Here is a 26890-nt window from a genome sequence, read left to right as displayed (position 1 = left end):
AAGGTCTGCCATGTTCCCCAATGATAATCCGCCTGTGCTGTGCACATGCTGCGGAAATTTCCGCTGCGGATTATCATTGCGGAAAAATCCGCAGCACTACCATTTATTTTGCGTAATCGCGGCGTTTTCGCCGCCATTGACTTGCATTGAATCGCTTAATATCTGCATGACTACATGTGCACATGCGGATGTTAAGCGATTCAATGTGCGGATGGTACCCGAGTTTGGAGAAGAGGAGACTCTCATCCAGACCCGGGTACCATAGTACCTGTATAAAAAATAATTTAAAACAATAAAATACATTATACTCAACTTCTGATGGCCCCCGGTCTCCTCAGTGATGCGTCCTGGCTCCCCAGCGGCTCACGATGGTCTAAAAGGACCTTCCATGACGTCATTTAGTCATGTGACGGGTCACGCGACCACTGACGTCGGCGATATCGTGACCTGTCACATGACTAAACGACATCATGGAAGGTTCTTTTAGACCACTGCGAGACACTGGGGAGACCGGACGCATCGGATAAGGAGACCGAGGGCCATCAGAAGGTAAGTATAATGTTTTTTTTTATTTTTTACCATTTTTATTCGTTTTATTAACTAACTTGGTCACACTATATAAAATCCATGCCGGTTGCATGGATTTATATAGTGTGACCAAGTTGTCAAGCACTTTTCCAAGTGATGCTAAAATCGCTTGGAAAGCGCTTGACAACCCGCATGCGAAATCGCATGTGCAAAACGCGTGATAAACGCTTGTCCCTGGCTGAAAAAAACACATGTACAATCCGCATGTGGAAATGCCAGTGAATAACGCTTCATTTCTGCATGTAAAATCCGCATGCGTTTTTTCTGCCAGGGAGATGCAGAAACGTTCAGGAAAAATCCAGAGCATTTCTGCATCGTGGGGACATAGCCTTATAATCAGGATAAAATACAGTTTACTTTTAGCATATTGTGTAAATGTCCATAAATAAATAAAAATGCATGCATAGCCATACATACAATGAATCAATTGGTGCATAACTTAAAAATTAATAATACAACAATACAATCCCTACAGAGTGCATCAGTTAAAAATTATTACTATGAAGTCTAGGGGGTTGCGGTTGGTCCAGATTTTTCTTGCTTGTATGTAGTTAGATCCACCCATGTAGGCAGATCTATAAATGTACTGCAGGAGCATCTTACAATGTGTTAGTACTTAGTACAGATACGAATAACTATATTTTCACTAAAACTTTTCTTTACTTTTTACATTGTGTTGTATGAGCAAGGAAAATGGCCTTGAGCTATATGTCAAAAAGGACACAAAGACTCAAAATATGACATTCTGCCTCAGGAAAGCTTCAAAAAAATAGAGAAAAATGGCAGATGATTACATTTTCTTAGAGATCTAGAAAGATCACTGCTGAGGTCAGTGACTGACTGCTGTGATCACTTGGATGTATGGCATGAGTTCGCTGCAGCAAAGTATACGGAGACTGGCAGCTGACACTGGAGTGTTGGAGCTGGAGAATCAGGGGAATTACGTTTTCTAGCATTACTTGCTGCTGGATTTGTAAAGGATTTTTTTTTAAATCACAATTGGGAGCCCTGCTAAAAAAGAAAAGAAGCTATACCAATATACAAATCTGCCGCCCGCTCCAGCACCGCTGTAACAAAGATCTCCGTTGGATTACAAGTAATTACATCTTGACCACCAATTACCTGACCACTGCAGCCAATGATTGGCTGCAGGGCCAGGAGACTGGAGATCAGGACATTATTTATCTGACTGCAGCAAAGAATGGTTTCCAATGAACAGCATTTATCACCTATTCATAGTATGTACAGTACAGACCAAAAGTTTGGACACACCTTCTCATCTAAAGATTTTTCTGTATTTTCATGACTATGAAAATTGTACATTCACACTGAAGGCATCAAAACTATGAATTAACACATGTGGAATTATATACTTAACAAAAAAGTGTGAAACAACTGAAAATATGTCTTAAATTCTAGGTTCTTCAAAGTAGCTACCTTTTGCTTTGATGACTGCTTTGCACACTCTTGGCATTCTCTTGATGAGCTTCAAGAGGTAGTCACCGGAAATGGTCTTCCAACAATCCTGAAGGAGTTCCCAGAGATGCTTAGCACTTGTTGGCCCTTTTGCCTTCACTCTGCGGTCCAGCTCACCCCAAACCATCTCGATGTGGTTCAGGTCTGGTGACTGTGGAGGCCAGGTCATCTGGCGTAGCACCCCATCACTCTCCCTCTTGGTCAAATAGCCCTTACACAGCCTGGAGGTGTGTTTGGGGTCATTGTCCTGTTGAAAAATAAATGATGGTCCAACTAAACGCAAACCGGATGGAATAGCATGCCGCTGCAAGATGCTGTGGTAGCCATGCTGGTTCAGTATGCCTTCAATTTTGAATAAATCCCCAACACTGTCACCAGCAAAGCACCCCCACACCATCACACCTCCTCCTCCATGCTTCACGGTGGGAACCAGGCATGTAGAGTCCATCCGTTCACCTTTTCTGCGTCGCACAAAGACACAGTGGTTGGAACCAAAGATCTCAAATTTGGACTCATCAGACCAAAGCACATATTTCCACTGGTCTAATGCCCATTCCTTGTGTTCTTTAGCCCAAACAAGTCTCTTCTGCTTGTTGCCTGTCCTTAGCAGTGGTTTCCTAGCAGCTATTTTACCATGAAGGCCTGCTGCACAAAGTCTCCTCTTAACAGTTGTTGTAGAGATGTGTCTGCTGCTAGAACTCTGTGTGGCATTGACCTGGTCTCTAATCTGAGCTGCTGTTCACCTGCGATTTCTGAGGCTGGTGACTCGGATAAACTTATCCTCAGAAGCAGAGGTGACTCTTGGTCTTCCTTTCCTGGGGCGGTCCTCATATGAGCCAATTTCTTTGTAGCGCTTGATGGTTTTTGCAACTGCACTTGGGGACACTTTCAAAGCTTTCCCAATTTTTCGCACTGACTGACCTTCATTTCTTAAAGTAATGATGGCCACTCGTTTTTCTTTACTTAGCTACTTTTTTCTTGCCATAATACAAATTCTAACAGTCTAATCAGTAGGACTATCAGCTGTGTATCCACCTGACTTCTGCACAACAAAACTGATGGTCCCAACCCCATTTATAAGGCAAGAAATTCCACTTATTAAACCTGACAGGGCACACCTGTGAAGTGAAAACCATTTATTGTGACTACCTCTTGAAGCTCATCAAGAGAATGCCAAGAGTGTGCAAAGCAGTCATCAAAGCAAAAGGTGGCTACTTTGAAGAACCTAGAATATAAAACATATTTTCAGTTGTTTCACACTTTTTTGTTAAGTATATAATTCCACATGTGTTAATTCATAGTTTTGATGCCTTCAGTGTGAATGTACAATTTTCATAGTCATGAAAATACAGAAAAATCTTTAAATGAGAAGGTGTGTCCAAACTTTTGGTCTGTACTGTATGTTTCCACAATGTGATGATTGCAGCCTGAAGAGGAAGCCAGGAGACGGGTGGGGGGACAGAGACAGCACTGTGGCAGTACGGCTGGGGTCTGGTAAGTCATTATATTTTCCTTTTCATTTTAATACCCTCACTAGCAATATTTAATATAAAAAATGTAGTGGATAACCCTTATACTTTTATGAATCTATAGGTGCAGTAGATATGCATGTGTAACCACTGCTCCTATCGGCCTAGACACTGAATAGAGCCGTGATGACAAAAGCTCACCTTCGTTCTATTCATGTAGGTACTCCTGTTACCGAAATAATATTGTACATTTATTGCCTATCCTCATCTATCATATTTACCTTCAAAAACGTTGCATGTAGGTAAAAACAAAGTGTGTGTAAAGGAAGCCTATGATATGAAAAAAAAATAGTTTTACACATTAGTGGTTACCTTTAAATAATAAAATTGCAAAAGTTTGAGTCTTCAATCTTCATTCCTTCAATATGGACTGGATGTGATTTCTGTGTGTATCTAGGGTGCTGCTGTTTTCTCTTGCTTTCATGTATCAGCACAGCTCTAATGATGCATTTATTTCTTCATTTGCATGTTTTCTCTGCACTCACTGAGACTGTACATGCTTTCTTCACTCTCCACTCTTGAGATCTGTGTACAACCCACTCACACTCACCCTACATGTTGCTATATCTAACACAAGAGAAGGAAGGAGCATGGATGGCTGTCAGAACTGAGTAGAGACAGATTTATAATATTTGGGCCAAGAACTCTGCTACACAAAGAAAGAGTTATAGATACTAAGTGGCAGAAAACTTACAGAAAAGTTTTAATGAAGACTATATGAAAGGGTGAATCAAAAATGATCTACACTCTGTAGAATTTATTTTAATCAAAGTTCAGAAAAGACAAATATACCCTTTTTTATATTATACCTCTGTTTTTCAATAGACTTTGTCCATCTGTCAACGAGCTTTCATATTCTCTCATTAAAATACAGTTGTGCTCAAAAGTTTACATACCCCGGCAGAATTTTTCCTTTCTTGGCCTTGTTTAAGGGAATATGAATGATAACAAAAAAACTTTTTCTCCACTCATGGTTATTGGTTGGGTGAAGCCATTTATTGTCAAACTACTGTGTTTTCTCTTTTTAAATCTTAATGACAACCAAAAACATCCAAATGATGTCAGGGCTAGGTGCCTTGCTGAGCTCCTAAATCAGCCCTTATCTGCTCCCTCCCCCAACCGGGAAGAGGGGATTTGTAGTGTATAAGAAAGCACAAACCATACAAACAAGAGAAGACGTACAGGTATAAATGGAAATGCCAATTAAACAAAGGTGCACTCACAAACAACAGAGTGGAACACCGGGAAGTAGAGGAAGGAAAAACCAAATAAGAGAGAATGAGGATATATACACAGACAAATCACCAAGCAACAACAGTCTTCAATACAACACTCCTAAATGCCTCCTCACACAACCAACACCTTCAACTCCAGAACCATGCAGTATTAAACTAAGGAGTATAAGAGTCGAGCATAAGTAGCAGAGGGGAGTGGCGAACACTAAACAGCTGAGACCATCAAAGCAGGAAATCTCCAGAAGGTCTCACAGATTAACAGCCTACACTGCTACCAAAACCCAGCACTGTTTAATATGATGGTGAAGGGCTTCTAATCAGTGCAGGAGAATGTGAAATCAGACACAGCGGTCTTCTGGCCCCTCTCTGTTGTGGTAAACCCATGACACTTTCCTTGAACTTCTCTATCCATTTAAACTTACTTCTTTGCAATAAAACTTTTTCTCCGTAGACACCAGACACCGGCAGACCACAAAAAAAATGAATTACTGAACACTTCTCTTATGTGCAAATCACAAGTGGGGCAGCCATTGTTTCTCACACTGTAATCACAAATGAGCTGACGTAACAAGTTTATACCTGAGCAGCAGTGGCTGGGGAGACAGCAACTGTCTTGACTCTGTTATCGGGTATCCCAGGACCAGGGGCTCCTGCCCTGTCCCTAACGCTGGCCCTGTTCCCCAAATTAGTTCTGAAGGTGAAGACAATGGGGCCACATACCTTAACTGAGCTCCTCAATCCGCCCTCAGTCTGTTCCCTACCCCCACCAAAGGAAGAGGGGAGTAGTAGTGTATCGCAATACACCAACCAGACTAACAAGGTAATACAAACAGGGATAAAGGAAAATACCAATCATACAAATATATGCACACAAATAGAGGATAACACTGGGGAATGAGGGATGGGGAAAAACCAAAGTAGGAGAAGGAGAGGATTAACACACAACTCAAAAGCACGCAACAGTCTTAGCTAAATCCTCCTAATGCCTTCCCAAACAACAACAAATCACCATGTCCTATCCATGCAGCATAAGCTAGCACCAACAATGACTCCAAGCCAGGGTCCAGTATATATATGAGCAGGGAGTGTCTAACAGTGAACAGCTGAGAGCATCACCCTGTGAAGCTTCCAAAAGCTCTTAGCAGCAGGTTAACCCCTGCACTGCTAAAAGAAACCTGCACTGTTTAATATGAAGATGACTGCAGGAGTGGGAGGAATCAGATGCTGCGGTTTTATGGTTCCTCTCTGTCGCGGTAAACCCGTGACAGCAACCTTGTACAGAAAGCACTGGTAAGACAATGCAGACAACAGAAGTTTTAACTTAACCGGAATTTTTGACTCACCCTTGTATAAAGTTGTTTAAAGGGATTTTCCAGTGATAAGTTATCACTGATTTAAGAGAGAAATGATAACTTATAGAATGGTGGGGTTTTGCTGCTGGAACTTGCATAGATTAGCAGAATAGGGCAGTTTTATCCCAGTTATCCCCATTTAGAAGAAAGTGCACATGCCCGACTGTCGTTCTATTCATCCTCTGTGGGTCTACAAAAAAAAAAAGCCAAGCACAGGGCTGGGCAGCCTCATAGGGTATGAATTGAGCAGTGATCGGACATGCGTATTGCTGTTCCATTCTGAATGGGGATAACAAGGATAAAAGTGCCCTGTTCTGCCAATCAAAGAGGATCCCAGTGGTCGAACACCCATCAATCTTTAAGTTAGTATTAGAGATGAGAGAACCCAAACTGTAAAGTTTGGGGTTCGTACCGGTCCAGTGCTGAAATCCGAACACGGACTTCTCTCGGAAGTCCGTTTTAGTGTTCGGAGTTCCAGGAGAAGAGACCTAATCCTTACTATGACCATTTTACAGCGTCAAAGTTCGGTTCTCAATTGACTTCTATAGGGTTTGGGTTCTGATTCAGGTTCGGGCAGAGTTCTGGTACCCGAACTGAACTTTTGACTAAAGTTCGGTTGCACCCGATGAACCCGAACATCCACTGGTCCGCTCATCCTTAGTTAGCAACTATTCTAAAAATCTGAGAAAATGTGTACATAGCCATTAATCAGATCCATTGAAGACTATGTTGGTCATGTGATGAATGTGTCTAGATGGTAAAATTTAGGAAAATTTCCCCATCTGCCTTTTATACGATCATGCCTGATTATGCATTAATTTGCATTAATATTGCATTAGTTTACAATTTGTTTGGAGCAAGTAAGTCTCACGTACAAGAAAAACAGACTGATTATTTTGATCAGACTTTGATGAGTGTGTGGTCTGAGTGTCATCCGATTTTTAGGTAAGCAGAGAAAAAAATAAAGAAACGTTTTTCCAACTTCTCCTATGTGAGAATCCATGAAAATCAGACTGCACTCAGATGGCATCTGAGTGCGGTCCGATTTCTTCACGGACCCATAGACTTGAACTGCCGATTTTGATTTGACCAGTGGATAAAAATCGGTTATATCTCCAAGATTTTAAGAGGACTGCTCAGTCCGCGAAAAATCATGGACATGTTAATGGCCCCATAGACTGCCACAGGTACGAGTGTTATCCGTGAAAACCATGGTTAGTGTGGTGCCCCTGCGGGTTCAGTCGCCACAAAGGTGCTGCATCTCACCCAGAGGAGTGGTATCTCACTCTCAGGTAAGGATAGAGTGCTGCCCGGGACCCTAACACCTGCATCCAACACTTCACTACTCCAGACCAGCTGGAGGGGCAAGATGTGTCGCGCTTCCTGCTGAGCCCTGACCCTGGTTAGAGTGGGGGGGAACCAAAGTAGGGGGAGCCATGTGGTGGGTGTGGGTGGAGGACGTAGATCAGGGGAGCACTTGTTAGGGATAGTATAAAGAGGGAAGCCATCTTGGGTGTGTAGCCAGTCAGTCAGTGGAGTTTGGGGGGAGCAGGAGCTCTACAGGGGCTCTGCTCGGGAGGAGGGCCTGGAGAGAGGCCCAAGACTGAGAAGGAGAGGAGAGGAGGAAGGAGAGAGGAGCAGGAGAAAGGCTCCAGGAAAGTGAAAGCGATCCCAAGGGTACGGGCAGTGCTGGAGGCCACCCGTACGCCCGAATCTGCCAGGCAGTGAAGGGATCGAGCCGCAGAGGGGACCGGCCCCTAATCAGTGAGAATTACAAAGTTCAACTGCAAACGGGAGGCTTCTGTACTTTCAGGGTGCAGCTGCCACATCCGCACTCAAGTCGCCAAAAAGGTAACCACGTAGGATTCAGGGAACTCCAGGTTGCCCAGAAAGATCCGAGCATACTGGCTTGGGACATTGTTTGTCGAGGCGCAGGGCAAGAAGGGTGAGGGCCAGCGCAGAAAGACGGCTGAGAAGGTCATATAGAACGGGGTCCTGTCAGGCACTCTTGAAACACCTGGGAGTTTGCTGAACCCCTGCCTGGTGAACGCAGCGCGACGTGGGAGGCTGTAAGCTGGACAGTGCAACCTGAGGAACTTAACAACTGTGAGTAAACTCTGAAGACTGCACCCCACTGTCTCTGTGAAGTTATTGCTGCGCCATCACCCTCTGCACTACACCGCAACATCCATAACAACTCAGCACCACCCTGGAGCTAAGCTCTACCTGTGAAGAGCTGAACCAACTCTGCTGCATTTACACCAGCTCCAGAGGACCTGCCCCGCAGTGGCCGTTCCCTTTAGCCGCATACCACAGGTGGCGTCACGAACTGTATATAAAAACCATAAATCCCCTGTAAATAATATTCCCTTTTGATTGACCGTCCTGGGTCAAGGACCGGGTCACCGCCACTGTGACATCTTCCCTAGCAACGACCGGCCCGGCACCGAGTACCCCACGGCCCAGGGGGCGCATCATCTTTGGCGTCACGAACAGGATATGAACCCACCCGTTATCACCGGGTATTGTGCGCCTAGAGACTGTGTTCTATACTGAATGTGGCGCCCGCCCCAGAAGAACGGGCGCCATTATGTGCGTTATCAATTGACAACATAGAACCTTCCATCGTGGGCCAGGTCCCAGAATTGCGCCAAAAGCGGAGCACGCCCCAAGCAGCAGTAACCATGTATGTAGATGTGTCCATCAAGGTGGGGGAGCTGCCTCCAGGTGGGGCCGACAGCAATCAGCCATGGGACCGCCCCAGAAAGGGAAGAGGAAAAAAGAAGAAAACTGGGAGACAGGGTGTGGTCTCAAGCAGTCTAGACAGACCGCACCCGGCAGGCAAGATGGAGGGAGGTGAGACAGGAGTTCCCGCCAGCGGCCTGCAGCAACCTGAGACACCCCTCACCTTGGAGGAGATGGTATCCAAGCTGTCCCGGGAGGATTCAGAGTTTCTTTACACCGGGATGGAGGACCTAAGCCGGAGGATGGAGAGGGCCCAGCAGGATGCCATCGCCAGCTGGAAAAAGGAGATGGTGGAGAGGATGGCGAACAGGCAGCAGCCAGCGCTGCAATCAGCAGGCAGCGCCCCAGCCTTGGCAGAGTCAGACCAGCGCCAGGAGGCAGAGTGCAGCACAGGAGCGGCCGCGGGAGCAGGTAAGTGGAGTCTCCCTGTCCCGGGCGCTGAAAGTGCTGACCTGCTCCTGGGCCCCCTGCCAGAACCGTTAACCCCGGGAGCTGTCGACGCAGGCCCGCTCCTGGTCCCCCTGCAGAGCCCTCCGTCACCGGGCGCGGAAAGTGCAGATCCGTCCCTAGCCCTCTTTCAGGGTCCTCCGTCCCCGGGCGCGCACGCCCTAGACCTACTCCTGGGCCCGGAATCGCCAACCCCGGGCGCCAGCGACACCGGTACGCTCCTGGGCCCCCTGCAGGAACCACCTACCCCGACACCTGAGTGAGTGTACGGGCGCCTGCCTTGGGACTGGTCCACAGAGGTGGAGGACCGTAGCCTCCACTAGTAACCGCTCCTGAGCCCTCAGCCATCTCCAGGAGTGAAGTGGACCAGTTCCTGTGGGAGAACCCTGGGGGGGAGCTCATGGGATTTCCCCGGGAGACCAAAGCAGAAGCTGTGCACCGGATGGAGCACTGTAAGAGGGAGCTCGAGCAGTTGGAGAAGGAGCGGCGCATCTGGCGGGAGCGCTGGGAGAGGATGGAGGCCCGGAATATGGAGGAGAAGGCCCAGGCCCGCAGAAACAAGGAGGCTGCACATGGTCCCTGTGCCGAGGGGACCGTGGTGAAATTTAACCTGGATGGAGGATGGGGTTTCATCCGAGATCCACACGCCGAGACGGATCTCTTTGTCAACAGGAGGGACGTGGAGTCCCACCTGAAGGAAGGACATCCGGATCAGAATCTATACCCTGGTGATAACGTAACCTACACCAGGCATACAGGTGAGAGGGGCTGGTATGCCCTGAACGTCCACAGGGTGGTGGAGGAGAGTGTACCCTCGCCATCTAGAGCTGATGACAAGGCTGGGCCAGCCTATTGTGGACAGGTGCTTCCCCGGAGGGAGTACCACTATGGAACTGTTTCTTTGAAACGAACTGTATATAGTTACCCGGGAGGGTACAGCAGAGACACTGCAAGTTTGAAAAGTTAAAAAGTTGAAACAGTGTGTTTATCCAGTTACCCGGTAAGGGTATAGAGACATTTAGCTCGTGGACGGTGAGCAGCTAAAAACTTTCACATGCAAATAATTGCACTTCTTAAAGTGCCCGTTATTGGTTTTATGCAACAAAACTGACCTCAGAACAAAAACCCGTTTGTCATGGCTGAAGACGTGGTCCAACGACCGGATCACCTATGCCCTGCAGCCACGCCCAGGGCCTACGTTGAGGGTTTTCGGACGAGTCCCTCAAATTGCACCTTCTTCAGTGAGATGGACAGCCGGTTAAATATCTCACTGTATCTGCTGAAAAGTGTTTTATGTGAAAAATGTTTTATATGTGAAGAAGAATGTTATTGAAAATGCTTTTATAATGTTTGATATGCTAATAGAAACCAGTAACGTTCAAGTGATGTGCCTCCCATAAAGGGAAGAAAGGTTGTTTGAAAATTCTTCTATGTGATGCATCTAAAAATTGTATGTCTAAAATGTGGTTTTTACTCTGTTCCAGCCCGCAGACGTGCTGTGTTTTACCAAGGGGGTATGTGGCACCCCTGCAGGTTCAGTCGCCACAGAGGTGCTGCATGTCACCCAGAGGTGTGGTATCTCACTCTCAGGTAAGGATAGAGTGCTGCCCGGGACCCTAACACCTGCATCCAACACTACACTACTCCAGACCAGCAGGAGGGGCAAGATGTGTGGCGCTTCCTGCTGAGCCCTGACCCTGGTTGGAGTGGGGGGGGACCAAAGTAGGGGGAACCATGTAGTGGGTGTGCGTGGAGGACGTAGATCAGGGGAGCACTTGTTAGGGATAGTATAAAGAGGGAAGCCATCTTGGGTGTGTAGCCAGTCAGTCAGTGGAGTTTGGGGGGAGCAGGAGCTCTGCAGGGGCTCTGCTTGGGAGGAGGGCCTGGAGAGAGGCCCAAGACTGAGAAGGAGAGGAGGAAGGAGAGAGGAGCAGGAGAAAGGCTCCAGGAAAGTGAAAGGGATCCCAGGGGTACGGGCAGTGCTGGAGGCCACCCGTACGCCCGAATCTGCCAGGCAGTGAAGGGATCGAGCCGCAGAGGGGACCGGCCCCTAATCAGTGAGAATTACAAAGTTCAACTGCAAACGGGAGGCTTCTGTACTTTCAGGGTGCAGCTGCCACATCCGCACTCAAGTCGCCAAAAAGGTAACCACGTAGGATTCAGGGAACTTCAGGTTGCCCAGAAAGATCCGAGGATACCGGCTTGGGACATTGTTTGTCGAGGAGCAGGGCAAGAAGGGTGAGGGCCAGCGCAGAAAGACGGCTGGGAAGGTCATATAGAACAGGGTCCTGTCAGGCACTCTTGAAACACCTGGGAGTTTGCTGAACCCCTGCCTGGTGAACGCAGCGCGACGTGGGAGGCTGTAAGCTGGACAGTGCAACCTGAGGAACTTAACAACTGTGAGTTAACTCTGAAGACTGCACCTCACAATCTCTGTGAAGTTATTGCTGCGCCATCACCCCCTGCACTACACCGCAACATCCATAACAACTCAGCACCACCCTGGAGCTAAGCTCTACCTGTGGAGAGCTGAACCAACTCTGCTGCATTTACACCAGTTCCAGAGGACCTGCCCGCAGCGGCTGCTCCCTTTAGCCGCCATCCATAGGTGGCGTCACGAACTGTATATAAAAAACATAAATCCCCTGTAAATAATATCCCCTTTTGATTGACCGTCCTGGGTCACGGACCGGGTCACCGCCACTGTGACATCTTCCCTAGCAACGACCGGCCCGGCACCGAGTACCCCATGGCCCAGGGGGCGCGTCATTAGCACTCTACTCGAAAATAGGACATCTGAATGAGCCCTTGAATGCAGGGCTATGGAGTCAGAGTCGTGGAGTCTATGTCCATTTTGGTGGAGTCGGTATAAAATTGAGCGACTCCGAAAATATATAATAAATTGGTACAGTAGATGTGCTGTGAATGTTTTCAGAAGAATTTGGGAAAGGTATGAAATGTCCTATAAATGTCTGTTCTATTCCTGATCTACGGATCTCATCTTTTAGTTGAGATGAATCTGTGCTGCACTTTATGTACACACTCAGTAGTAAGGCAGGGCTGTGGAGTCAGGAGTCAGGGAAATTGATGTGTCTGAATCGGAGGTTTGGTACCGACCCCACAGCTCTGCATGAATGCAAGAAATATCTGCAGAAGTGAATCTATGCTGTAACCATACTGGACCTCTGGTGTAAGTAATAGGAATCCTGTATTTCGAACCTCATGAGTATGGATGAGTGGAAGTTCGGGTTCTGGTACCCGACCGAACCTTTTGTCCAAAGTTCGGTTCAGGTATCATAACTTTACCTGAAATTGAACATGAACCCGAACCCCACTGAAAAGTATGGGGACCCGAGCTTTGGAGCTGGAAATCTTTCTATCTCCTCCCAAACTTCCCCAGGAACTCTGAACATTTAAACGGACTTCCAGGAGAAGTGTCCAGTACGAACGCCAAACTTTAAGGTTCGGGTCTGCTCATCTCTACTCTCGAGTATTATATAGCAGTGTAGAGCATGGTGCTTTTATCGGCTACAGCCATAAACACACTTCAGACGTTACATATGGAAATAGCAGCTACAGCAAATCAGACCTTTCAGTAACATTCACACTCCAATAGTTAAAAAGGGAAAGTTCACTACATTCCTTTTCTATGTTTTCCATACAACCCGCCTTGAATCAGCACCTAAAATAAAACTTTAAAGACAGTGCAAATGTCGTCTCTCTCCATGACTGACAGTGCAAGTAGTGAAGTTAAACTTTAATAAATGCTGTATCTGTATCAGCGGTTGTAAAAATGCACAGCGAACCATAGCAGCCTTGTACATTAAAGTCAATCCGAGTGTGATACGCTGCAAACGCTCTCATATCTTTTATTTCTCACTATCACTTTGTTACTTTGATGAATGTGATGATCTGTCTCATCATGGAATTAATTATACTTCACCATCTGCTGGAAAACATCCATTTCCTTTTGCTCTTTGATTATTCCCAGGGTTGTTGAGTTTGTTTGATGTTGTTTTTGCTATAAAAGGTTGCACTTGTCAAAGTGGGACATGTTGCTGGCGTGCGTGAATATTTTGGCTGCTTGGAGAGTTAGAAAGTTAGACTTTTTGGCAACGTACTGTTGTCTCTGAGGATATTCCTGCAGAGGGAGCATTTATAGGCGCAGAAAGCTTTGTTCTGTCTTTTATCACTGGATGAACTACGACCATAAAGCTGTGGCGCAACTACAACCCCCATTATGCCCATGTAGGCAATTTACAGTTGGAGTTCCAAACGTACCAGAGATCTGGTCTATACATACATCCCAATTCTCCTGAAATATCCTTAATGAGTAATTTTAATATTTTTTTTCATAAATCAATATAATAAACATGAAAATAAGCAACTTTATAATACTATAGAGAAATCCACTTCTTTCTCCTCCTGGACTGATCATCCATTCTCACAATTCTCAATTCTTGGGTAGTATCTGACTTGAGTAAATACAGATATTCCCATTACTGAGATAGGAAATGACAATTGGTGCTCATAAAGTTCTACGGAGAACTGTAATTATTATTTCAAGAGAACTTGCAGTATGTGTCTGCTTCTACTTCCTACCCCCTCCCTTCTTCATAGAATTTGAAAAGCACCAATTGTCATCTCCTATCTCAGGAATGGTAAAATCTGTCTTCGCTTAAAGAGAATCTGTCAGCAGGTTGCTATTTAGTTGGAGAGCAGCGTAATGTAGGATTCCAGTGATGTGTCACTTATTGGGCTGTGTGTTATTGTTTAAATACAATCAGTGTTTTATCAGCAGGAGATTACTACTACTACTACAGGACTAGAAAAAACCTGAAGGTGTGAACTGGAACATAAATTGATGTGCATGCAAAATGTAAATGCATGTTCACACAAGGCCATTTAGACAAAGAGAAACCAAAGACAAGAAAAATACCCAAATGATTAAAAGTAAATGTATAAATCGCACAGTGCAAAAATAATATTAAATAATAAAGGGTATTTAGTTAACATAATTTTGATCAAAATAATGTAAAAGCTGTCCCGCCACGTCACGGCATCCCTTGTGGGACAGTCCTAACTCTAACTCACCATTCAGAGCTCGGCTAGATCTGAGGCAGAGAGAACAGTGAATATATGAAAATGACAGCAAGCAGCCTAGAAAGTGACACATCACTGGAATCAGGGTCTCAGCCCCTATATCATACTGCCCTCAGGTTACATAGCAAAAACCTGCTGAGAGATTCCCTTTAATACAGATTTTACATATTTGAATTGAGAGTAAAAGATTAATCCAGAAAGTGAAAGTGATAAGATATATTATAAAGTTGCTTATTCTCCGTGCACTATTCATTTATGAAATAAAAATTAAAACGGCGGTAACGCTTTAAGGCTCCTAGTAAAAGAGACAAATATAAACTGTATACAAGAAAATAAGAAGCATTCCACATTTTGAAAAATACCATGGAGTTGTTCAGACCTAACTGTTACACTCTAAAAAAAATATTTTATCTATCGACCAACTACTTGGGCAAAGAGCAGACCTTTTGAGTGGAAAGACCCACTCTAACTAGTAATAGCCTTAAAGAGAAAAAAAAGGTTCAAAATTCAGATCTGTCTCTTTGGGGCTCACCAAGTCTCAAAATGTGGAATGGACTGATATATATCAACAATTTTGAAAATTGGAAAATCTGTTTTTGTTCATCAAAATTCTACCAAAAGCAATAACCAAGGGATGTTTGGCCAAAAAAAAGTTAAGACCAACTCAGTCAAAAAGATGCTCGTAAGTTTTTCACAAAGAAAATAGCTGTGAATCTAAGTGCTATGGAAGAAAAAAGTGCTTTTTCGAGAATTACCTAGGTATATTTAGTAACTGACTATATGTAACCGTTGTCACGTCCAATTTTTAAAAATTCCTTACAAATATCACTGTAAACAAACTTGATCCATAGGTAACTTGAAGCTCATTTGCTACAACGCAAAATCTCCAACGCGGCCCTCAAGTATCACAGGTCGGTAATAGAATTGGTCTTCTCATTTTGGCCAAAGGAACCATTTGGGTTCCTGTAGGTTGGACGAAGGTCCAAATAGGGTGATCGAAATGTTACTAATTTGCTTTCGATTGCACATGAATGAATAAATCACCTAAACTGTGGAGTGCCGAGTTCTTTAATCTATACTTGAATAGAGTGGAACCCTACTCTAGAATTAAACACGGAGTGCCGTATAACACCCACCACTATAAAAAGAAACTCCTAGCCCCAACTGATATACAAGTGGAAAGTTGATCCACAGTCCGCATAGGAGTAATTAATATATAATTCACAGATTACCAAAGGCAAAATAACCCCTAAACTAAACACCTTAAATTAGAAATTGACTTTTATTTTGGTCAATTAATAATTAGGAATAAATGCAATAAATGTTTAAAAATACATAGTGTAATGGGTTGGCGACCTACAGTGTCTTGTGAAAGTATTTGGCCCCCTTGAACTTTTCTACCTTTTGCCTCATTTCTGGCTTCAAACATAAAGATATCAAATTCAAATTTTTTGGGGAAGAATCAACAACAAGTGGGACACAATCGTGAAGTGGAACGAAATTTATTGGATATTTTAAACTTTTTAAAAAAATTAAAAACTGAAAAGTGGGGCGTGCAATATTATTTGGCCCCTTTACTTTCAGTGCAGCAAACTCACTCCAGAAGTTCAGTGAGGATCTCTGAATGATCCAATGTTGTCCTAAATGACTGGTAATGATAAATAGAATCCACCTGTGTGTAATCAAGTCTCTGTATAAATGCACCTGCTCTGTGATAGTCTCAGGGTTCTGTAAAAAGTGCAGAGAGCATCAGGAAGACCGAGGAACACACCAGGCAGGTCCAGATACTGTTGTGGCGAAGTTTAACCCCTTAAGCCCCGGAGCATTTTCCGTTTTTGCATTTTCGTTTTTGCTCCCCTTGTTCCCAGAGCCATAGCGTTCTTATTTTTTGGTCAATATGGCCATGTGAGGGCTTATTTTTTGCGGGACGAGTTCTACTTTTCAACGCCATTACTAGTTTTACCATATCCTGTACGGGAAAATGGGATAAAAATTCCAAGTGCGGTAAAATTGCAAAAAAAGTGCAATACCACAGTTGTTTTTTATTTATTTTTTTTACCACGTTCACTGAATGCTAAAACTGACCTGCCCTTCTTATTCTACAGGTCATTACGAGTTCATAGACACCAAACATGTATAGGTTCTTTTATATTTAAGTGGTGAAAAAAAATTCCAAAATTTGGTAAAAAAAAAAATTAAAAAATAGCGCCATTTTCTAAGACCCGTAGCGTCTCCATTTTTCGTGATCTGGGGCTGGTTGATGGCTTATTTTTTGCGCACCGGGCTGACATTTTTATTGATAACATTTGGGGTACATCCGATGTTTTGATCGCCCGTTATTGCATTTTATTGCAATTTTGCGGCGACCAAAAAACGTAATTCTGGCGTTTAGAATTTTTTTCTCGTTACGCCGTTTACCGATCGGATTAATTCTTTTTTTATATTGATAGATCGGGCGATTCTAAACGCGGCGATACAAAATATGTGTATGTGGGGTTTATTTTTTATTATGAATGGGGCAAAAGGGGGGTGATTTAAACTTTTATATTTTTTTATTTTTTTTAATATTTTTAAAAACTTTTTTTTTTTTACTTTTTGCATGCTTCTATAGTCTCCATAGGAGACTAGAAGCAGCAACTATCCGATCGCCTCTGCTACATACAGGGGATGAGCAGGTCCCCTGCATGCAGCAGAAATGGTCCTGTGCTATGAGCGCTGACCACTAGGTGGTGCTCATAGCGACAAGATCAAGACAACCACAGGCGTCTGCTGCAGACCCTGGGTTGTCATGCCCACCCATCGGCAACCCGCGATCACGTGACGGGGTCGCCGGTGGGCGGGGCTTATGACACGCTACCCGGAAGCGCGCGTTAAATGCTGCTGTCAGAGATTGACAGCGGCATTTAACAAGTTAACAGCTGCGGGTGGATCGCGATTCCACCCGCGGCTGTTGCGGGCACATGTCAGCTGTAAGAATCAGCTGACATGTGCTCCGTTCAGTGAGGGCTCAGCGCAGGGCAGTACGCAAATATGCGTACTAATACGTCCCCGGTATTTAAGGGGTTTAAGCCGGATTTGGATACAAAAAGATTTTGCGAGTTTTAAACATCTCAAGGAGCACTGTGCAAATGGACGGAGTATCAGACCACTGCAAATCTACCAAGACCCGGCCGTCCTTCTAAACTTTCAGTTCGAGGAAGGAGAGATGCAGCCAAAAGGCCCATGATCACTCTGGATGAACTGCAGAGATCTACAGCTGAGGTGGGAGAGTCTGTCCATAGGACAACAATCAGTCATACACATAGGCGGATTATAATGAGGTCAATCCGGGCTACTGCCCGGGGCTGCCATGGGGCCCGGGGCTCCCAGGGGCCTGTGGCCGGATTGACCTCATTATAATGTGTGACTGGAGGGCCCGGGAGTCGGAAGATGGAATCTGCTCTGCTGTGTCCGGCGGCGCTGTGAGGATGACTCACCAGCAACTGACTGTGTAAGTGCAGGAGAGGAGGCTCCGCCCACCTGCTCCGGCCTCCAGCAGAGCACAGAGCCAGCTTACAGCCACAGAGCCAGCTTACAGCATGGCCACTGCTCTCCCTGCCCCCTCCCCTGCTCTGAATGTTACCTCTCCGCTCTCCCCCTCCTGCCCTGCAATTACACCAGAGCTCTGCAGTCGGGCCTCAAGAGGAGGGGAGGCTGCCCCACAGAGAAGATGGAAGAACCTGCATCATGTACAGAAAGGGTAAGTCCATGTGCAGTGTGTGTGTGTTTTATATATATATATATATATATATATATATATATATATATATATGTATATATATATATGTGTGTGTGTGTATGTATCTATATCTATCTATTTGTGGACCATCAGAGGGGCTCACTCGCTGTCGTGGCCCGGGCTGCTTCCCCTGTGCAGGACCGATGGCACTTCACCTGACATGGCCGTGAGCTGTGCGGCTGTGTCTGGTATTAATGACACGGCAGGGGCGACACTGCGCCTATAATTGTGCTTGTGTATTGCCCCTGCCGCGCCATTACTACCAGACACAACCGCACAGCGCACGGCCATGTCAGGTGAAGTGCCGGCAATCAAGCAGCAACAGAGGTCCTACACAGATGCTGTAGAAGCAGCCCAGGCCCCAACGGCGAGTGGGCCCCTCTGATGGTCCAGGGCCATGTCTGTGCCATGCCGGCGGCCCTGCACTGAGACATGCCTGAGGAGCTGCTGGACAGGACAGTTTTATGTGTTTATAAGATATGTACGTATGCATGTGTCTGTGCGCATATCTGCGTACCGTGTGCATGTGTGCGCATATCTGCATATCGTGCGTGCGCACGTGTGCTGGCCCGGCCGCATCACAGCTAGAAGACACGGCCCTGTGCGCGGCAGTGTCTGCTAGCGTGACGTCATGCAGTGTGCCCTGCACTGCTTCTTACCACCATAGAGGAGCTGGACGACTGGAGCCGATCAGGGGGACGGTGAGTGATGTGTCAGTGTGTGCAGATATCATTGTGTGATATGTCTGTTTATATGTATTTTTGTGTTTCAAATGTGTTTATCGCTAATTATTTTAATTTACTGAGATAATAACTTTTGTGTTTTCATTGGCTGTAAGCCATAATCATCAACATTAACAGAAATAAACACTTGAAATAGATCACTCTGTTTGTAATGACTCTATATAATATATGAGTTTCACTTTTAGTATTGAAGAACTGAAATAAATTAACATTTTGATGATATTCTAATTTAGTGAGATGCACCTGTACTTAGTCATTATTAGTCATTTTCCATTAAAATGAAGAAATCTATGAGCGTGAATGCTGAGCTATACAGTGGGGAAAATAAGTATTTGATACACTGTCGATTTTCCCACCTACAAATAATGGAGAGGTCTGTAATATTTATTGTAGGTACACTTCAACTGTGAGAGACAGAATCTTGAAAAAAAAAATCCAGAAAATCACATTGTATGATTTTTACATAATTAATTTGCATTTTATTGCATTAAGTAAATATTTGATACAATAGTAAAACAGAACTTAATATTTGATAAAGAAACCTTTGTTTGTAATTACAGAGGTCAGATATTTCCTGTAGTTCTTGATGAAGTTTGCACACACTGCAGCAGGGATTTTGGCCCACTCCTCCAGACAGATCTTCTCCAGATCTTTCAGGTTTCGGGGCTGTCGCTGGGAATCATTGAGTTTCAGCTGCCTCCAAAGATTTTCTATTGGGTTCAGGTCTGGAGACTGGCTAGGCCACTCCAGGACCGTGAAATGCTTCTTACGGAGCCCCTCTTTAGTTGCTCTGGCTGTGTATTTCGGTTCATTGTCATGCTGGAAGACCCAGACATGACCCACCTTCAATGCTCTTACTGAGGGAAGGAGGTTGTTGGCCACAATTTCACAATACATGACCCCATCCATCCTCCCTTCAATACGGTGCAGTTGTGGCGCCCCTGCGGGTTCAGTCGCCACAGAGGTACTGCATCTCACCCAGAGGTGTGTTACTCCACTCTCTGGTAAGGAGGGAGTACTGCCCGGGACCCACCCACCTGCATCCAACACTACACCCTTCCAGACCAGCAGGCGGGGCAAGATGCTCTGGCTTATGCTGCGCCCTGTCCCTGGTTGGAAGTGGGGGGGGACCTAGAGTGGGGGAACCATGTAGTGGGTGTGAGTGGAGGAAGTAGTTCAGGGGAGCACCGTCAGTAGGAGTATAAAAAGAGGAACCATCTTGGGAGAGTGCAGATAGTCTGAGAGGAGAAGGAGTGGGAGCAGGAGCTCTGTAGAAGCTCTGCTCAGAGGAGTGGGCCTAGATTGAGAGGCCCAGGAGGATGGGCTGGAAGAGGACGGGAGCAGAGGGAAGGCTCCAGGAGTGAGTGGATCCCAGGGGCACAGGAAGTGCGGATGCCACCCGTGCGCCCGAATCTACCAGGACGTGGAGGGATCAGGCCGCAGAGGGGACCGGCTCCTAACTAGTGGAGAACTACAAGGCTCAGTTAGAAACCGGAGGCTTCTGTACTTTCAGGGTGCAGCTGCTCACAACCGCAACTACATCACTAAAAAGGTAGTCACATAGGATTCAGGGGACTGCAGGTTGCCCGCCAAGATCTGAGGTTACCGGCTTAGTACACTGGTTGCGAGGCGCAGGGCAGGAGGGTGAGAGCCAGCGCAGGAAGACGACCGAGGAAGGCACACAGAATTCTGTCCCATTAAGCACTCCTGAAATACCTGAGGGATTGCTGAACCCCTTCCTTGGTGAACGCAGGACGACGTGGGAGGTTACCCTGGTACTGGGAACCTGGAGTCTGACAACTGTGAGTAAATCTGAAGACTGCACCCCACTGTGTCCTAGAATTATTATCTGCGCCATCACCTGCACCATGCTGCACAGCAACATCTACCTCATTAAGTCATCGCTGCACTGCCCTGGAGCTTAGCTCCGCCTTTGGAGAGCTGAACCAACTCTGCTGCGTCACCATCAGCTCCAGAGGATCTGCACCGCAGTGGCGGCCCCATTTAGCCACATACCACAGGTGGCGTCACGAGCATTATATATAAAAACTTTATTCCTTTTACTTTATTCCCCTTTAATTGACCGCGCTAGGTCATGGACCGGGTCACTGCCACCGTGACATCTCCCAGCACCGACCGGCTCGGCTACCGAGTACCCAATGGCCCAGGGGGCGCGTCACAGTCCTGTCCCCTTTGCAGAAAAGCAACCCTAAAGTATGATGTTTCCCCCACCATGCTTCATTGTTGGGAAGGTGTTCTTGGGGTTGTACTCATCCTTCGTTTCCTCCAAACACGGCGAGTGGAGTTCATACCAAAAAGTTCTATTTTGGTCTGATATGACCAGATGACCTTCTCCCATGCCTCCTTTGTGTAACATCACTGCCGGCATTCCTGCATGGCTTCCCATCCCACATCATGCAGGGACACCGACTTACTTACCACTCCAGGCCGTACAGTGAGCTCCTTGTTCTCTGTTTGCTGTGTGCAGTGAGCTCCTGGTCCTCTGCTTGCTGTGAACATTTCCTGGCTGCATGCTTAGGGCGACCACACAAACACTTCCTGATTCTTAAAGAAACAGTGCGCGCATTCCTAATCTGTCCCCAGCCTATGGCTGGAAGGGACTTGGTACTTAAAGCACCTCCACATGTAGGGAGGTACCTGAGCAACAGTCTCTTTCAGTATGTTTGTGCAACTACTGAATTGCCAGGTTCTGTCCTTTTTCTGTCACTATTTCTGCCATTCTGGAGGCTGAGTACCCAGGCCTCAATCCTGAACCTGTTTGTACCTGTGTCAGTTCTTGTCTGAATTAGGACCTATCCCTGAATATGTTTGTACCTATGTCAGTTGTCTGAATTGGGACCTATCCCTGAACCTGTTTTGTATTTGTGTCTGGATCTTTCCCTTCACCTCTTGCATCTGAAACCTGCAGTGTCTGCACCTGTACCTATTTCTGAAATCTGCAGTGTATAAACGAGTGCCTATCTCTATCTGTTGTTGCTGTGAAACATTAGTGTTTAGTGAATACACTTGCTACTTCATTGTAAGTACCCTGTATGAACTTGTTCCAGTCTGTTTTGCCCGTACCTATCCTTGTATGTGCCCTGTGTGAACCTGACCCAGTCTACTTCTTGTGAACGGAGTCCTGTCTTGCCTGTCTGTGTCTGCGGTTCTCTGCTTGTCTACGTGTGCAGTTCCTTTCCTGTCCGCATCTGTGGTTCCCGGCCTGTCCGCATCTGCGGTATCCTGCCTGTCCGCGTCTGCGGTTCCCTGTTTGTCCGTGTCTGCGGTTCCCTGCCCGTCCATCTAGTCTGAACTGGGTCCTACCTGTGTCTATATATCAGCTGTGTCTAGCAGTACCCGCCTGTATATCAGCCGGACCCCCCCTCAACTGCCAGTGCTTATCTGTATACCAGCCGGACCCATCCGCACCTGCTAGTGCTTATCTGTATGCCAGCCAGACCTGCTCGCACCTTCCAGTGCGAATCGGTATACCAGCCGAACCTGCCAGTACTTGCATACCTCGTTGAGGGTCAGCAGCCGTGTGTCCGAGGTATGCCCTGGTGAAGCACCTGGTTCTGCCCCTCCCGGGTTCTCCCTGGATCGCAACACCGTCACGATCCACGCTCTCGCTAAACAGTCTGAGCGCGACTGTAACACTCCGGATCATCCAGATGGTCATTTGCAAAGTTAAAATGGGTCTGGACATGTGGTGGCAGGAGCAGGGGGACCTTGCGTGACCCACAGGATTTTAATCCATGACAGCGTAGTGTGTTACTAACGCTAATGTTTGGGACTGTGGTCTCAGCTCTCTTAGGGTCATTGACCAGGTCCTCCCACGTAGTTCTGGACTGATTCCTGACCTTTCTCAGAATCATCCTTACCCCACGAGATGAGACCTTGCATGGAGCCCCAGACTGAGGAAGATGGACGGTCATCTTGTGTTTCTTCCATTTTCTAATAATTGTGCCAACAGTTGTTGCCTTCTCAAAAAGCTGCTTTCCTATTGTCCTGTTGGCCATCCCAGCCTTGTGCAGGTCTATAATTTTGTCCCTCGTGTCCATAGACAGCTCTTTGGTCTTGGCCAGGGTGGAGAGGTTGGAGTGTGATTGATTGATTGAGTGTGTGGACAGGTGTATTTTATACAGGTAACGAGTTCAGACAGGTGCAATTAATACAGGTAATGAGTGCAGAGTAAGAAGGCTTCTTAAAGTAAAACAGGTCTGTGAGAGCCAGAATTCTTGCTGGTTCTTAGGTGGTAAAATGCTTATTTCATGCAAATAAAATGCAAATTAATTATTTACAAATCATACAATGTGATTTTCTGTTTTTTATTTTTAGATTCTGTCTCTCACAGGTGAAGTGTACCTTCGATAAAAATTACAGACCTCTCCATTCTTTGTATATGGGAAAACTTGCAAAATTGGCAGTGTATCAAATACTTATTTTCCCCACTGTATGGAGGACCAGTTAACCACCCCCACCCCCCAATTATATGTCTTTTATGGCACTCCTGATAGATCTAAATGTTTATTTTGGGACAACCCGTTATTAAGGCTGAAGACAATGGGTTACCTCTGTGTGACAGCTTCTGAAGTATAGTCCTAAGACGCTGGATAACAGATGGTGAAACTTCGTACTTGAACACGTCTATCACCGGTAGCCGCTGACATCTCCCAAACACTCCATCTTTTTAAGAGAAAATAAAAGACATATTTTAAAAATTATTATGAAAAGTAAGTTTTATATAATTGTATTCACCATTTCATTACTCAACGCAGAAGATAAACAGTACTTAGAATGCAAAGTAGAAAACATTTAGCAAAAAAAATATGTGATTGATGATTTTTTTCTGTTGAAGTAACATATAAAATAAAGAGTGGCAATAAATCTTGTATAACGCACACATTAACATTCAAGATGCATACAAATCTCCATCTCCAGAGTGTGTATGACGAAGATATACAGTATCTAGGAGCACTGATAACAAGGCAGCGGATTTTAATTGGTGTTTGTCTAGTCTGTTGATTGCTGAAAATGTGACAAGAAATGTATTATTTTTCATATCTGAATTTTGTTTTCTGTTCCTGACATTGAAAAGGAAATGAGAGATTGTAGAAAATAATGAATGATAATGAATGAGAAATGAGTTATATATTATTATACACAAGTGGAAATAAGATTAGATAGTATACTGTCAAAAACAGCAATGACATTGAACTTTTTTTCTACTATCATCTTAAAGAAACTGTTTGGAATAATACTGTATTAAGCCTTCGTCAGGACCTTAGGGGTGGGGTATAATTCAAGGATTCTATCATTGTCACCTCCCCTTAGGAAAATGAATATATTAGGCAAAATACAGAAAATCAGCGTTTGTACAGAGTATGTTTTTCTTTAGGTACATTACAAAAACTGTCTTTGTAAGCTTTTCAACTCTAACTTAGTATACTGCTTGGAAATTGTAAAATTGCATTAAAATAGTGACAAACAATTAGCATTTATATTTAAGATTAATTTCAGGAAGTGAAATATGATATATACGGTACCTCCAAAATAAAAAAGATGATAGTGATTTTCAAAGTTTTTTAATATAAGAAGTCAGAAGGTTAAAAAGTTTACTATGGGCTTTAAACCAAAAATATTAAATAGCATTAATATTCTATACTTTATTGAATGCATAGCTTGTGGCATATTTGCTTTTATAAAAATTTGGAAAAGTTTAGAAATGTAAAAAAAAAAATTACAAACTATAAAAGTTATGTTCTATTCATTAAAACCTCCCTTTTACTATAGTAAATGTGTTTAAAATAATTATTATACATGACCCATTCATAAAGGATTCAGAGTCAGGGTTGAAAGTTGGTAAATATAATCGGAAAATAAATATCGAAGATGTGCAAATGTTTCCATCATATTTTTTATTTTTGTAGGTTTTACTCCAGGTTTTAGCTTAAAAATATACAGGCACTCACCAAAAAAGGGTGGGTTTACATGTGGGTAGAGATGAGCAGATCGCATAATGCATCCCCGCTCCATGGTCCAGGGCAGTGCTCTCAGGACGTGGAGAGGAGCTGCGCGAATTTCCTTACCCTACTGGATCCCCGGCTCAGCTTATGATTAGCCGGGCTGGGAAGACGTTACACATGCACCACAAAGTTGATGTCATGCCAAGCAGGAGAATGAAGCGCCACAAAGGGGAACCCGGAAGCTCAGGAAATTCATGCAGCTCCTGTCTACAGCCAAAGAGCACTGACCTGGATCATGGACCAGGTTTGAGCAAAGTGATCCACTAATCTTAGCATGTGGAGTTGTTATTGTAGTTCTGATAGTGCTTTGATTTTTTTTATTACTGTAGAATATTTTAATTAAAAAAAAAAAAGAATAAAAATTGCGGAAAAACGAAAAAAGCAATGGCACATCCTTATTAGTCATTTCACTTGAGCATTGTACTATATGTCATCAAAAGCATGTAAAGTAACATCAGAACAATTCCATGCATTAATGAACCCATTTATACATACCACTAACAACTATTATGTTCCAATGTAAATAACGAACAAAACGGTATATGTGCCTAAAAGCACGAGCGCTAAGCAGCATAATTAGTCAAATTAACCGAAATGTATTTTCAAATAAAAAAAAACTGAAAAAAAACTGGGGAAAATGGAGTACTAACGAAGCCTCATTTATTTAGTTATATGCCATCAGAACAAAATGACAACCTCCTCATCAACAGATTCTAGCGTATACCTACTAATTATCTCTTAATTAGGTGTAATTTGGAGCATCCTTCATTAAGTTAGCTTCCTGGGGAGGGGGTTGCAGTGTCACAATTCTGATTACTTTTCCATCTCTCATACAAAAGGCAAATGTAATTCAATGATTGGACTATTCTTTTTCATTATCCATAGGAATATCCATTTACAGTACGAGATCTGCTATTAGAATGTAATCTTAACTGAAATTAGACCAAAGAAGACTTAATTAAAAGGACAAAGTTGCACTTATTAATTATTATAGCCAGTGCTAATAGTCTGCATACTGTGACAGCTGAAATGATTGCAAAAATAGGGAAAAAGAAGAACTAATTCTTAGGCCACGGTCCCACTACCAGTATTTGGTCAGTATTTTTTCTCAGGAGTGGGAGCCAAAACCAGGTGAGGAACAATCAGAGAAAAGGTATAATAGAAACAAGTCACCAATTCCGCATTTATCACCCACTCCTGGTTTTGGCTCCCACTTCTGAGAAAAAATACTGACCAAATACTGATAGTGGGGCCGTGGCCTATGTGTCAGATACTGTAAATTATAAATTACCTTCATACTAATTCCAAGGAAGTCGGTAAGAAATTTTGAACCCACAAATCAGGTACCACCACTAGATGGGTACTCAAGTGAACGCAAAGTTTAAAGTGTCCACTGGCCGTTTGCTTACTATGAAGTGTCCTTTATACTAAACCTTTATCCATTGCTTTTAAGTCTAGGCTTTAGTGTCTCTCCAGTTAACCACTAGAGATGCCACTCGAGAATGCGAAGATCCAAGGACACTTGAGGAGAGGCGAACAACCAGAGGACAGTTTGCACTGAGGAAGAAGGCAGATTAAGACTTTTTTCCACCTAGATATGTTTCTACTGCTTTACTGTTGATATATGCAACAGTTGTGGACTTCTTTGTTTGTGTGAAGGAGGACTTTATGCTGATCTGACAGCAGATGGCGATGTTGTGTAAAGTTTCCTTGCTTACTGTATTGTAAAAAGAAAAAAAGTCTCTTGTATTTTCTGTTTTGTTCTTACTTCCTGCTGCAGTACTGCGTGACTATGCGTTTTTTCCCTTTTCCTCATGTTCTGAGAAGTAAAAGCTTGTTATCCCATGTAATCTGCTCTGTGAAGTTTC

The 26890-nt window shown here is 44.5% G+C and overlaps 1 protein-coding gene across 2 annotated transcripts in view; it reads right to left on the bottom strand.

Moving 5' to 3' along the window:
- Positions 1-26890, bottom strand: part of PTPRN2 (protein tyrosine phosphatase receptor type N2) — a 1402724-nt gene that overhangs the window by 1015087 nt on the left and 360747 nt on the right. For both annotated transcript variants that reach the window (XM_073677683.1, XM_073677684.1), the window contains one exon: positions 23569-23682. In XM_073677683.1, coding sequence (XP_073533784.1) covers positions 23569-23682 — 114 coding nt within the window. The remainder of the gene's footprint in view (positions 1-23568; positions 23683-26890) is intronic.

This window comes from Phyllobates terribilis, unplaced genomic scaffold (assembly GCF_046119375.1).
Source record: "Phyllobates terribilis strain yellow unplaced genomic scaffold, ASM4611937v1 Scaffold_4__5_contigs__length_816908805, whole genome shotgun sequence".
Classification (NCBI taxonomy): Eukaryota; Metazoa; Chordata; class Amphibia; order Anura; family Dendrobatidae; genus Phyllobates; species Phyllobates terribilis.
Note: the sequence above shows the minus strand (reverse complement) of the source record. Positions and strands in the feature narration are given on the sequence as shown.